The sequence below is a fragment of the Aythya fuligula genome, chromosome 3 (genome assembly GCF_009819795.1).
Source record: "Aythya fuligula isolate bAytFul2 chromosome 3, bAytFul2.pri, whole genome shotgun sequence".
In the NCBI taxonomy this organism is placed as follows: domain Eukaryota; kingdom Metazoa; phylum Chordata; class Aves; order Anseriformes; family Anatidae; genus Aythya; species Aythya fuligula.
Genome location: NC_045561.1, coordinates 12,792,444 through 12,807,208, shown reverse-complemented (window position 1 = coordinate 12,807,208; position 14,765 = coordinate 12,792,444). Strand labels below are relative to the sequence as shown.

At 47.7% G+C, this 14,765-nt stretch overlaps 1 protein-coding gene across 4 annotated transcripts in view; it reads left to right on the top strand.

Annotated features, from left to right (window-relative positions):
* The window catches only part of TTBK1 (tau tubulin kinase 1), a 104,136-nt gene extending 92,896 nt beyond the window's left edge, over nt 1-11,240 (top strand). For all 4 annotated transcript variants that reach the window (XM_032183978.1, XM_032183979.1, XM_032183977.1 and 1 more), the window contains 2 exons: nt 2,257-3,851; nt 4,282-11,240. In XM_032183978.1, coding sequence (XP_032039869.1) covers nt 2,257-3,851; nt 4,282-4,708 — 2,022 coding nt within the window. In that variant the 3' untranslated portion in view covers nt 4,709-11,240. The remainder of the gene's footprint in view (nt 1-2,256; nt 3,852-4,281) is intronic.
* The last annotated feature ends 3,525 nt before the right edge of the window (nt 11,241-14,765 follow it).

Below are 14,765 nucleotides of genomic sequence, written 5' to 3'. Positions count from 1 at the left end.
GTCAGTCCATTTGCTGAATACCACAAGGAATTTGTACAGGCAGAGGTGGAAATATGTGGAGCTTGGTAAAGTATCTGCAGCATGACTCAACAATAGCAAAGGATAACCAGAGCAGAAGAGGGCAAGAACCGTAATTTATATTACAGCAATGTTGTGCTATTCAGCTCAGGGTCATACCTTTTTGCTTGGTTTGCTATATTTTATATATATATATATATAAATTATCTCAGACAAACTTCTGATGTCTTGCAAAAGAAAGAATGGTTGAAGAAAGAGTGGTTGCTGGAGACAGGACAGAGGATACTAAAACAGTATGCCAACTGTGTGCACATTGGGTGTGCTGATGTTCCCTGTTCCCAGAAGGCTGCTGAGATATTAGCTACAAGCAGAGAATAAAATGAATATCAAAAGTTCATAGGATCCCCCAAGTGTACTGTCAACTACAGCAGGGTGAAGTAGAGCAGCGAGTGACCTGCTGTTGGTGTCAGAGCATCCTTTCCAGTGGGAAGCTCAGCACAAAGCAAGACGTTGGTCACAGCTTCTTTGTTCAGGTCCAGTCCCAAAGCTGGGGAAGCACGCCTGCTTGACCAGGACTCCAGGGATAAGCAGATTTGTACAGTGGGTGTATTTCTCAGGAAGAGCAAATCTAGCCAACAGGACAAATCCAACCTTGGGCTCCAAATGGGTTAATTTCCAGGAAGTGCCTCGGAGAAAAGGAGGGAGGAAGCCTAGTGGGTAATTTCCTTTGCAAATGGTGGTAAGTCCATCTAAATAGTCAAAGCTCCACATCTGCCAACCTGATGGAAAAGGTAGAGTGAATCAGTAACAGCCCAAATCTGCTTAATACAGGGCCATCCTCAGAGCCAGGTTTCTGCTTTAAGGAGAGATGGGAATAAGCTTTGGACTCCAAAGGCATTGCCAAAGCCAGCCTGTGATTTATTTTATAAGATAGATAGAAAAATGAAGGCAGCAGCAGGTAGGTTTTGTCAATGGTTAAGGAGAAATGAGGAAACAACCAAAATACAAATGAATCCAGGAGTACTGAATAATGAGTGTCTCTTTATTTTGGAAGAACAATCTATCACCATGCATAATTGCTCAGAGCTGCCCACAAATCTATTTGACATGTCCCTGTTCCATGTGAGCATAAAGATCTTACATTTTCAGGCACAATTATTAGGAGAGATGTAACAAGGAGATTTTCAGTGCAAATTGAAGTTGTGGCATTGGAGTAAAAAGATATGAGAGTTTCTAATTCTCTAGAGAAAAGAGGTCACCTAAATATATTTAAAGAAATCCATTCTGCAGAGTATTGCTACTACAATTTTCATTTACAAACAATTGTTAATTAGACTAAACTTGGATAGGCATTTCCTATTTATTTTGTCCTTTTTTTGCTTGTTCAGTCAAGAGTGTGAGTGAACTGTTGCTTTTCTACTAGTTTTATTTTCAAACATTTCACACTGTACTCCTGTAGCCTTATGGGCAGTCATCCCTCCACAAACTGCAACTTGAAATACGTGTCTCCTCCAACAGTTCAGTTCTCCATTGCTTTTAGTGGTTGGACACACCAGAACCTAATAAAGGTACTTTTTGTGTCAGCATTCGTGACTTAGTGGCTGGTCATTTTAATGAAAACGGATGCCTGTAGAAGACAGAATTAGAAGTTGCTGGACATAAAATGGAAGCAGAAGGGAGAGATGGAAAGCACAGCAGGGGGGCATAGAAGAGCTACAAAGGTTATTGCTGTGGGACAACTTTGGATGGTACTCTGAAGTGGTTAGGAAATGTATCTACCCCAGAGGGGTCCTTGAGCTCACTGTGGCCTGGGCATAAAAGAGAGTTGCTGAATAGTTCCAGTAAGGAAGGAGTGAATATATAAGTACTGAAATAAATATATGAAATTAATAGGTAAGTACTGAGGAAGATTGGGAGACATGACAAAATCATGAAGAACTGCTTGCAAAGAGGCCTTTCTAGTCCAAGTTAATGACTGCTAACAAAGAAACTCCTTTGGCATGTTTTTTTTTTTTTTGTCTTTGTGACTCTCTCAAAGTGTCTTTGTGAATCTCTCCTTCCTAAGGTTGGTACTAATCTAATAACTGAGTTGTCACTGCTCCAATGTATTTTTTGGAATCATGATGGTCTAGATGCTTTCCACTGATTCTTCCCACTGTTGTTGATGCTGATGACGTTTATGCCAGTGATATGTCTGAATACTAACCTTTTTCTTTTGTCCTATATGTTTTTTGGCAGGCATATACACTGAAGTCATTTGAAATGAATGGTCTGCCCAAGGCGGTGCCTTTAAGTTTGCCTTACCAAGACTTCAGAAAAGATGTGTCAGACTACTGGGAAAAGCCTAAGGTATCCCAGCGGATAAAGAGAGTTGATTTCTCAAATGTTGTCCTGACTGCTCCTTGCAAACCCCTGGAACCTTATCTGGAAATGAATGGAAAAGAAGAGGAGGAAGAAGACGAGGAAGAAGACGAGGAGGAAGAAGAAGATGAGGAAGAGGCAGAGGAGGAAGGGGACGAGATTGACATGCATAGTGGTTCCAGCAGTGACCTGAGTCAAAAAAGCACAGAGCGCAGCCAGGAGTGTGCACCATCCACACTCCTGGCCGATGACCAGAAGGGATCCAAGGGTCGAGCTTCCACGGCTGATGGGGACCTGGAACTGGAGGAAGGCTCGAAAACACTAGTGCTGTTTTCACCAGGTGATCTTAAAAAATCCCCGGTGATGACAGACTTGGCTCCAGAAGTTGATCTGGGGACTCTTGCCGCACTGACACCTCAGAGCGAGCGGCCGCAGCCGATGGGTAGCCAGCTAGATGTATCTGAGCCAGGGACCCTGTCCTCAGTCCTTAAATCCGAACCAAAGCCTCCCGTGGCAGTGGCTACAGCTTCTTCCCCGTTTACCAAAGTTGAGCGCACATTTGTTCATATAGCTGAAAAGACCCACTTAAATGTCATGTCTTCCAGCGGCCAGCTGATGAGGCACGAGGAGTACTGCCCCCCGGGCCAGTTTGAAGAGGTGATTATCGAAGAGGAGCTGGAAGATAACCTGGTGCTGGTAGAGAATGGAAGCATCCATTCGGGGCTAGAAGGGGCAGAGACAGAGAGCTGTGCACTTTCGGCTAATCACATTGAAATTGCCTCGGAGACGGTGGGAGAGCAGCAGACCATTCCCAACGGCATAGCAAAGCCTCCTGAGGACAAGCCAGAGTCCTTGGACAAAGTAGCACTCTCTCTGGATTTGGAAGAGCCTGCCGAGGTGGTCATGAAGGAGCCTGAGCTTGAGAAGTCAGCGTCAGTAACAGAACACCTTAAGCCAGCAGAGATCCTCGTGGACACAGCACAGCAGGGTCCCAGGAGGCCTCTGGGCTCTAGGTATAGAAGCCGGATCCCCATTTTGTTCTCTGAGGAGGACACTGGCTCAGATCTTTCAACGTCACTCTCAGCCAAAGAGAGGCTTTATAAGAGGGCAAAGCAACCTGACTTGGCTCGTCTCGTGATGGAGAAGAGGCAAAACCGCCTCCTTAGGCTGGCCTCGGGGGCGTCCTCCTCAGCATCCTCCAGCGACGAGAGGCGGCGAGCCTCAGAAACCCTGTCAGCCACCGGTTCTGAGGAGGACACCCACGACTCTGATGACTCCATCCCACGAAAGGCAGGGAAGGAGAAGGCTGGCCTCCTGGGGAAAGAAGAGAAACTCATAAGCACAAAGAGCAGAATTCCTCGGCCCATCACACCAGTGAAAACACCACTAGAGGCAATGAAGTCGGAGAGCTCCACAGCCGTGGCAATGGCAGTGCTGTGTAGCTCCCCACAGGATGCTGCTGTTGCCCACAGGTAAGCCTGAAATGCTGAACAATGCAGGATATTGGACTTGTTAAGGAATCACAGTGGGGGATTTGCTCACCTCCCACTCCTTTACCCTTCACTTGACCTGAGTGAGTGGTCTGTTCCTGTTTCTTACAGTCATTTCAGCTCACTGATATCTAACATTCCCACCTCTGTTGTTGTCTTTGCCTGAGTCTGGCCAAAAGGCCAAGCCCCTCTTCACTTGCCCTGGCTGTGAAGCCTTCTCCCCTTCCATGAGCTCTTTCATTTTGTCTGATGCTGCTGATAGCAGATCCCTCTTTTGTTGAGCTCTCAATTCTGCAGCGTGTTTACCATGGCCTTGACCCCATAGGAGCACATGGCCTGGCTATTGCATTTAGCTGCCCGGAGATTCTCACAGAAATTCCTCTTCATCCCCCCCTCTTCTCTTTCCTTGCAGGCTTCAGGCACAGAGACCAGCTGGTAATGTCCCAAACGATTGCCGAACAACACAGACACAAAGTCGGCTTCCTCCTTCACCAAGTTCCACTTCTCTTCCTCCACGGAGCAGCTCACGGAGGTCCAGTTGTGCATCCCCTCGGAGCCCTGTTCTTCCTTCAAAAAACCCCAGTGCTTCCCCCAGAAGCCAGTTGCTGCCTCGGAGGGAAAGTCCTTCTCCTTGCCGGCAGCATAAGCCAGGGACTGCCCTTCAGCGAGTTCCACCTTCCCCCCGACCTCAGCCCCAAGCTCAGGCCCCAGGGCCAACAGGAGACTCCCTGCCCTCTCCTGGTGTGGCCAAAAAACGTCAAAGAGGAAAAACCCAGACTCAGAGTCCAGCAACCAAAGGAAAGCAGGTGTCCCCGGAAAGCAAGGCAGCTGCCAGATAATGATCCTCTGCCAACCTGACAGACTGGGTAACTTCTGCATATAGTATACACTTGAGATGCTGCAGCACAGCCTTCCATGCCGGAACCACGAGTGTATAGCAGTAGCTGTACTTCAATGCTTCACTCACTCTCCCCCCACACCGTCGCGATCAGCTCCCCACGGGCCTGAGAGCCTCTGAGCCACGGAGCCTTCTTCGAGGGAAACATCCAGTCCGCAGCTCACGCTTGCTACTGCACAGCACCAAGCAGCGACCCAGGCAGCCTGCCTAGTGCCTGACCCTCCCCTCTCCCTAGGCATTCCCCTCTCTCTGTTAGCAATACCAGTCGCCAATACCGACCCTGGCTTCGGAAAGAGGAGCAGAGGTGATGAGAGCAAGGCCTGCTGGGGAGGAAGGCTCCTGTCCTGCAAGCAGCTCCCTCCTCTCTCTTTGCTGGAGAACACCAGCCTTGGCTGCCAGCACCTGAGTGTTGGCTCACCTCCTGCCACCAGTGTAAGCGAAGGATTGTCACCAGCTCAGCCAAGGGTGATGGATGTGTCGTGAGCTGAGAGGAGAGGAGCAGGAGAGGGGTGGAGGGGGTTTTGCTCTCCTTCCCAGAGGTGCCTCTGCAGGCAGGAGGGGGAGACAGGCAGGTCTTGCTGGATGCTCCTACCTGCTCCAGTGTGTCCCATAGAGGAGGCAGTCTGTTTCTGCAGATGCCCATGTGGCAGGTATTTAGGTGGAAGTAGGGCTGTATTGGCAGCTTGCTGGGAAATCAAGAGCGCTTGCTAATTGATGTGGAAGAGAGCACACTGCAGCTGCTTCTGTCTCAAATACCGAACTGTGACCTGCGGAGACCACATCTCCCAACATAGGTGGTTCCTCTCAACCTCTCAAAGTGTGGTCGGTGCCGCAGTTCTGTAGTCCACCAGACACAGCTCCATCCTGAAGATGTGAATAGTCACTGGATGCCTTCAGCTCAGGTGCCCTCTGCACCTAAATTCCTTGTGCTTTATTGTTCACGCTCTTGGTGTTTGTGAATTTTGGCACTGTGGTTGAAAGTTCCCCTACACAGCAGGGTGGGAAATAATTATCCTGTAGTATATTCAAAAGCTGCTGCTTTGCAAGGAGAGGTTTGCTGGTACACCGTGGGTATCTCGTGCATTTCTAACGGGGAGATCGGGTTTATGTCTTTCTCTTTCTCGGTGCTCAGCTCTTCCACACGTTGCGTGAGAACTAACAATGTGAATACAAAAGCAAGGGCTGTGCTCTTCAAATAATCTTATCAGAGCAGAAGCTTAGCTCTCACTTAGAATTATGCACCAACTTTTTAGCCCCCCAACTAATTAGGAAGGTTTGAAAATTTAAGCCAGGAGGATTGATACCTGTCTGAGCCTGATGAGATCTTGAAGTAGTCACAAAATTTTCCCCTCACTGCACAGGGGGAAACACTCCAGACCCAAATACTTTGGGCTTCACTCCATTTGTCATGGCTTTGCATGAGGCAGAACAAAAATGTGGATGTTCTGCCCACCCATTCCTGCAGCTGCAACTAGCAGCGTCAGTAAATATTTGCAGACAAAAAAGCTCGATGGAGGAATCTGGATGGTAATAACCTTGATTCACTGAACACACATACAAACAGCCACATTCATGGCCATCAAGTCCAAGGAATCCTGAAGTTGTTCACATCTGCGGGAACTGCTCTGGAAAGCATGGAGCCTGAGAGCTGTAATGGGGTGGCTGGGAGAACAGGGCACTCCTTGAACATCTGAAGAGGGAAATGCCTAGAAATAGGTGATGGGAATTACCTCTTTACACAACAGTTTCAGTGTTGGCAACACTAGGAATTTACTTTATACAGCTCAAAATGTTTGTTGTTCTTAAAAGTTGTTCGCCCTTGTAGAGTAAGAAGCATAGCTTCTAGTCTAAAAACACATCCCAGCTCTCATCTCTGAAGAGAAGCGTTGGGAACACCACACCCAGGTTGTGGTTTGATGGACTGAGCTGCCTTTGCCACCAACAGCAGAGGTCCCTCCAAGTTCCAGCTGCTTTTTGCACTGTCCCACCTTACGCTGGGGCAGCTGTTTGGTGAAGTGGCTGGGCACATGGATCCAGTAGGACAACAAGCACTCTGGTTTGCTGGTTTAGTTTTCACCTGTTCATCAGTCAGGTTTAGCCTTTGGTCACACAAACACTTCTGCCAGAAGTGGAGGAAGGAGAGGACAGAGAGTGCATCCACTTCTTCTGGGGGCACAATGCCTTCACATGAGTTTGAAGTGTTGGTCCAACTATGGCCTAAATACGCCCCACGTGTTTTGAAACTAGAAAACAGAATAAACCCAAACTTACAGATTCTTTCTGGAAATACAAATGGTAATGACACTCCTATTGCTTTGTCAAGAGACCATTCATTTTGGAGTGCTTAGATGGTAAGACTTTGTCAGCAAAGCCATTACCAGATGCTCCATCCAGGTCTTAGACATGCCAAAAAGACATTGAAAGAGCTTGGAAAGAGTGCTGTAGGACTATTTATAGGATTAGCAAACCTGCCTTATCATGGGAGGCCAATGAAGCACAATCATTGTATTTGTTCAAGAGAAAGTTTAAATTAGAGTTGTCCATGGCCCAGCTATACCCATGTCAGGGAGGAAGCTCCAGGGCAGAGATCCATCTAGCACAGGAAAGCAGGAAAGACTGAGTAGCTGAGAATGGCAGGTGAAGAAACTGGGCAAGCTTTTAGTTGTGAATTGACTATCCAACAAAATCTTTCACAGGAATGTGGTGACTTTTTATTATTAAAAAGGTTTTCTGAGAAACCTACGTGTCTTCTAAGAGGTCTTCCTACCATGACCCAACCGCAAGTACTAGGCAGGATGCTGGTGACACCAAGGTGGCAGCTCCCTGGTGTGGTGCAGTCATTTCCCCATCATGCAAGACACATGCCACATGTTGGAGAGCCACCAGAAAGGTCCCACAGGTTTCAGAAAGTCAGTGAAAGATTTACAGCACAGAAGATAACAGCCTTTCCTCGTGCTGTTTGACAGGGCTGGGCTGATGGTGCAGCTGGATCCACAGAGATCTGGGAGCACCGGCATGTGCTCCAGGATTTGGTGGCTTGCTGGTTTGGGTTAACCCCACAGGGCCAGGGACTCATTCACTACTTCCCCTCGGCAGGCAGATGTTCAGCCATCTCCAGGAAAGCAGGGTCCATCACATGGAATAGCTTCTTGAGAAGATAAATGCCATAGTTCTGATTGTCCCCTCTTTCTCCTTATTTCCTCCCCAGTTTTATTGTTCAGCATGATGCCATATGATATGGAATATCCCTCTGGTTGCTTTGGGCCATTTGTCCTGGGTCCTCGCTGGCAGGGCAGCACGAGAAGCTGAAAAGCCCTTCAGTGGTAGCACTGCTCTGCAATAACTAAAATATCGTTGTGTTACCAGCACTGTTTTCATCACAAGTCCAAAACATAGCACAGTATGAGCCTCTATGAAGAAAATTAGCTCTCTCCCAGCCAAAACCAGAACGCTTGCTCCCTGTTCCAGGTGTCAGCAGAGATGCTCAGGAAAGCCTCTGCCATGCAGAAGCTGCTCTGGATCTCTTCACTCTGATGTCCAAAATTCTGCCCTTCAAAGGTGAGCGTGGTCCCAGGGGCCAAACACAGCAGATATGTTTGGAGGGAGCTCGACCTGTTGTGTTAGGGAAAAGTTAGACGGCTGAGGGTGAAAGCAGACAATCCAAGCTCTCTCTAGCCCTGAAGGAAAAGATGCCCTGTTACAACCCCAAAAGGCAGGAAAGGCATGGCCGTGCTGTTCCCTGCCATGGAGCATGGTGCATGGGCTCTGCCAAGCTTCAAGGACACGCAGGGATGCTCAAACACCAACAGTAGCGTAAGCAGAGAAGATCCACCTGACCAGACCAGAGGAAACATGTAGAAAAAATAAATAAATGTGCTTGGAGTTGGGGGAGGAGAAGCAGACTTCCCAACACTTTTCCACATTTGTGGGGATTTCTGGAAGCAGCCTGACACGACACATAGGTTCCCTGTTGGTGTGTTTGCTGCAGGGTCTGTCCTGGCCAGTTGCACAGGGCTGTAGCTTTTGAGGGGACTCCTGGAACAGCCCGCTGCCATGTTTGTGTCTGTGTGTGCATGTGTGTGGGTGGCAGGGATGGTTTGGATTTGCTCAGGAGTATGCCCAGAGTTGAGCTTTGTGGGGTCTTGTGCGTGCTGGGAGCAAAAGTGTCTTTGAGTCTACGTGGTATCGAGAGATGCCGCAAACACTCTGCTGAGAGTTTTTGCTTTGCTGGGATCTGCAAATGTCCTGCCTGCTTTCTTGTGTGCTGGCTGAGAAGATGGGCTGCTAAAAATGCGTCAATGGCTGCTGTCTGTCCAGGAGACATTTACAGAGAAATTGGGATAAGGGAGCATGGCAGATCTGAAAGACAGTTCTCAGCACTACAACAGCATGACGACAGGTTATATGGGCAGAGGGAGCAAAAAGACTGATGGTGCCCATCAGGTTAATGCCGTGGAAGGACATAAACATGTGCTGGAGACACTAACCTGAACTTGGTTGGCAGGACATACACTTCTGCTTGTCTTGGTGCAAAAGGTGTTTCAGTCACCGGCATCTCTGAGCTGTGCTTGGAAGTTGTGAGAGGCAGGACACTTTGCTTGCCCTTTCTAAGTAGAGAGTATTATAATATATATATAAATATATATAAAATTATAACAATATAATATAAGTAGTGTCCATTATATATAGTGGCTAAAGGTTGAAAAGGATCCTGGTACCCTCAAAGAAGTGCCCTGGTGCTACGTGACTTCCAGGGTGTGCAGGACCGTGCGCTGCGTGCGGTGACATGGGTGGCGACACAGGGTACCCCTCTGAGCAAGTGAGGCTCCATGAACAAAACACACCGCCTTGGATGGTGGGCAGCCCTCGTGCCTGCCATCAGAGTTGTAATAACCGGTGGACTGCCACACACCTCTGTGTGGCGTGGATCTAGGTCTGGAGACCGCTTGGGTGGTGGCCCTTCACCAACACAAGCACGGTGTTGTGTGCTAACGGCGTGCTTCGATCCAAAGCAAGTTGTGTTGGGGCAAGAATATCTTTGATGTTTCTCCTTCCCAACACAGAGGTGTTTTCTCAGCGTAGATCCTCTGTCAGAAGATGGCTAAACATCTCCTTACAGCCTGACCAGCTCCAGCAGTAGCTCAATGGTCCCTTAGCACACCTCTCCCTTCCCTGTATAGTTTACTGCCCCGTGGCATGATCCCACCACTACTCCTTGTGCACAGACACTGATGCCCACCCGAGGCCTTGCTCCACACATCAATAAACTGCAGTTAAATTAATCCCGTGAACACGGTACAAGTCCCTTTGTGGACCTGATGAGATTGGCTTTGAACAAGCTTCTTCTGGCTTAACTGGCCCATGCTCTATCTGCGATAGGCTGGTTTCACAAAGCACACAGGGACCACCTGGGCATTTGCAACCACCTGTAACTCCATCCATTTGCCAGCTGCTCCAAGGTCCTTTCCTCTTGTTTTGTGTGTCTGAACCACTGAGAGCAGGGTGAGTGCCCAAGGACTCCCTGCTGGCTGGCTCCCAAAGTCCTCTGCAGAACCCTAAATATTTTTTGCTCTTCCTCAGCCTCTTGCTGATATTTGAAGGACTGGGACTGTGCTGATGGTAACAGCAGAGGCAGCTGATGTTAAGATAGCAGGAAGGGAGCTACCACAGCAAATCCACGGGTAGGTTCCTGGTAGGGACCGAGGTGTGAGCACAGGGTCGCTGAGGGAGGCAGGGGCTGCTGTCTACATGGCACTCGAGTAAATGGCTGCTGGGGTGCCAGGGTAGTTCTTGGGCTGCCATCCTCAGGTGGTGTGAAGAGCTCTGCAGAACATAGGGGCTAGGAAAGGAGTCCACATCTAAATCCAGTCCATGTGTGAAAACCAGTGTCAGTGACACTGCTGTCGTGTGGGACCTGGGCCGCTTCTTCTCTGGACGGGAATTGGAGCTGGAAACGCAGATAATTTTGTATATCTCCTTTCAACACATTACCCTGGGACTCTACACTTCTACACTCAGACATCATAGCTGGCACACCGATGTTGTTTTCCTTCACCTCTTGACACAGTCCGACAAAGTCTTTTGGCCTGGAGACAGGACTTTTGCTCCTTGGTACTGTCTGGGAATGCGACTGGGTCCCAAGGCTAAATCTCTCTACATATCTCCTTTGCATTCGTTAGGAAAGCAGCTCGAGAATGTTTACACACTGCAAACAGAATGTACAACTCCGACCAGGAACCACAATCTGGTTCAACTGCATGGCAAATTTCTTGGCCATAAAATCTGGCATGCATCACAGAGGCCCTGTCTGTGTACAGATCCACCCGGCATTTGTCATAACTTCAGATCACGTCTTAAAAAAGAAAAAAATAAACGATGATGCCATTTCTTGTTCATACCAGACACAGTTGTCATTAGATTTGTTATTAAAAGGGGGTTTCTTGATCATGCCATTAAAAGCCTGTCTACCTTTTCATCGGTGTCTTCTCCCATTCATTGGTGTTGCCACGCGAAGCAGAAATGCTACCTGAATTTTTGGCAAAGGGCTTTTGCTGCAGTTATGCTCAGGTTTCATTCCAGTTGTATGGCAACTGGGGCTCCCATTGCTTCTCCGACCCCTCCTGCTGCAACCACGGTGTCCCGGGTTGCCATAAGATCTCCCCACAAGGTACATTATTTTTTCCTACATCATCATAACTCCTCGGTTGCTCACGCTCTGCAAAGAGGTGAGTGTGTTGGACCTGCCTCACTGCAAGAGGCTGGGAATGATGAAGAGCTGGGGATTATCATCTGTGTGGGTATGGCTGATGGAGGAAGGGGCAGGCGGCAACATTTAGGATGTTAGGCAGGAGGTTAAAGACCAGCATCCCTAGAGCCACATTCTCTGAAGTACTGTCAATGCCACAGGCAGGACAGATGGACTGGCAGACCAACAAGGGGTACAAAGTTTTAATGAAAGGCTCAGAAGATTGGTGTGAAAATAAATTAATTAGGAACTCAGAAACTTGTGCTCAGGGATGAACAAACATAAAGACATGCACTGCATCTAAACCACAATACTACCTGTCTGCAGGCGTATAAAATTATTTAAAAATAAAATTGTGTTAGAATTTTAATGTAAAGCCTAGATGTAATTTGAAAACTAAACATCGAGCATCCAGTTTGGGATTACAGCATCCAGTAAGAGCTGTCACAGAGCCTGAATCCTCAAACAAGGATTAGGCTGGAGGCAAGAAAATCATCTGAAAAGTACCACTTGGTAATTGCCTTGTTCTTACAGTCTTTCCCAGACTTCTGTCTGCTGCTAGAGTATGGAGTGAGATTCTTGTTGATTAAAGAAGTCAAAGCCTGGGTCAGAACGACTATTGCTGTATTGATGAAACTGCAAAAGAAGAGGGTCCCTACTCAAACACAGGGCAGAAAAATCAAAACTGAAGTCTCAGTCACCCCAGATAGGAGCTAGGGGATGCTTAGATTTAAATAAGAAAGTTGGTAGGAAGGAAGATAATTGGTGGAACACTAATATCAATGCACAAAATGTGCAGGAAACTGGAGTTGTTCCCATTGCTGGAGGTCTGGTGCTGTGTGGTAAAGGATGCTCCCCTGGACACTTTTTTTTTTAAAAAAAAAAAAAACTCCTTTTGGGGGAACGGCCAGCTGGGAATGGTCTGGGACAAGATGAGAAGGCTGAGAAGAGCTGTGGAGTTACTGGGATGTGATGAGCAAAAGGCCACCTGGGCAGAAAAACACCATCAGGTGTTAAACCCCGCTTCACCCACTCTGTGATCACATCCAAATTACTCTCAGCAGCCACTTCACCCCATCTCCTGCTTCAGTGGAAGAAAATGTATGGCTACATGTACTTTCACACCCACAGCTTTACTGTCTGCACAGGATTTCCAAAAGTAGCTTTCCAGACAGTGCTAAATTCTGCTCCAAGCTCCCCAGGCAGCATTACATGTCTTTTTGAGGTAAAACCCTGCCATTTAATTTAAGTTGCAGTATATTAGGGACATGAGAGCACAAATGTGCCTTAATTGCACTGCACAGCTTCATCTGCCACCCACATCTCCTGTGCCCATGGGCCAGGAGCCCACTTAAGCTCACACCTGGATCCCCCTTCCCTGTCTGAGCCTTATTAAATGTACATGTATTCCTGTCTCCAGCCCTGGCCCTTGGACCTGCCTTGTAGCCTTGTCTCCAGACCCTTCTGCTCCAGCCTGGGCTCTCTGAATGGACCCAGGTTCCTGCTGGCTGCGCTGAGACCCTATGGGACTGTGTCCTCTTGGCGAGGACATGGCCAGTGCTGGGATCCCCTCGGCTCCTGGCTCATCCCCTTCTTGTGCTGCTCTCTGAACCGGTAGGTGTTTATCTTGAGCCCATGGCAATGTGTTACTTCACACAAGATTGTCCTCTGCAAAAGGCAGTGGATTTCCCTTTCTTCTTGTGTCTTTCCCTATCTGAAGGAATAGATCGGGTTCATCCTTCCCTCCTTAAAACCCAGCCTAATAATTCAGGCTGAATTTCTGCCCTGCTACGGTTTCTCAACAGCACTGGTGAGATGAGAGCACAAAGACAATAGTTCCACAAAATGCCTGTGGGAAGGGTCACAAAGCATCTCTGCTGGGTCTGACTGGGGAACAGGCAGGATGCAAGCTCTGGCTGTGGACTGGACCCATGGTCACACCTGGCAGAAGATGTGGAAGTGGCTCAGGTGGCTTCACATTAAAGCTTTTGAGCAAGAAAGGATTTCCCCCTTTGACAGAATTATATCCCATCAGGCACCAGCAGGCCTGGCGTTGTGTAGACCATCCCATGATCATAAATAAATAAATAAATAAATAAATAATCGCCAGTGATATCAGCCTTGGAACCAGGTATTGATAAGCTGGTTCTGTTTTTTCCCATATCATTCCATGCAACTGTAAGGATAGAGGAAAATGCTACCTGTGTCTCTGATTCCTTAACCAAATGTGACACCAAATCAGAATGGCCAAAAGCCACTTTCTTCCAGCAAAAAGCAAAGATTATCAGGAGGCCTCTGTTGGCCTCTCCTCAGCTTTCTCCAACTGAGCTAGAAAATCTGGTGCACACACCTCCTGCCAAGAGCATTTGGACACACCACCACACTTTAGCCTGATACTGCCAGTGTCCTGAGAGGGTCCATCTCAGCTGATTTTGGCCAACTCCATAGGATCTCACTGTCCAAAGAGCAAATCATAGAAAAAATAGACTGCCAGCCTGCCTCATTAGCTGCAGTCAGATGGGGACACCTCTGCCCTCTGAGGCTGAGAGGAGTCTAGGTCATTGCCTCTGGTGGAAGCACTACCTTGCTATTGCAATCTTGCATATATCATGTATTTTCAAGGCACTGAGGCATAACTTTGGGGGAGAGGCAGCACTTCAGAATCTGCAGCATAGCAGAAAAATGCCATTTAAACACCAACCCACAACAACTGTTCAGATATCCAGTTATTATGCAGCAATTGACTTACCCATGTTGTGGCCCTAATTGCTAAAAGAGCAATTCCCTCACTACTTTTACCAGCCAGCCTCTTACAGCTCTGTACACAAGGTATTTCAAAAGTGCAACTGGGAGAAAAAAAAAAGAAAAAAAAGAAAAAAAAAAAAAAAGCCAACTCATTAATGACTGGGCTATTTAAAAATCTTCCTTCTCTACCAATAGTTGGCCTTCTAAAAAGGAGAAGAAAGACTGCTGAAAAAATAAAATATAGAGAGAGAGATGTGAGGTAAAATGCCAACTCTTCTTTCCAGGTTCTTACGTGAGCAGTCAGCCTGTTCTCACTGCTGCCAGGCAGGTCCAAGCCATTTCAGGCAGGTCCTGGGTCTAATCAACCAAGTGGTAGGGCATAGCCATGGCATTTGTACACATGGTGATCATTAACTGTATCTGGTGACTGGTTAAATGAACGTGTTTGGGTTAGAGAAGAACAGCAGTAAAATAATGTATGTTTTTAGCAATTGCACTATGAATAGGA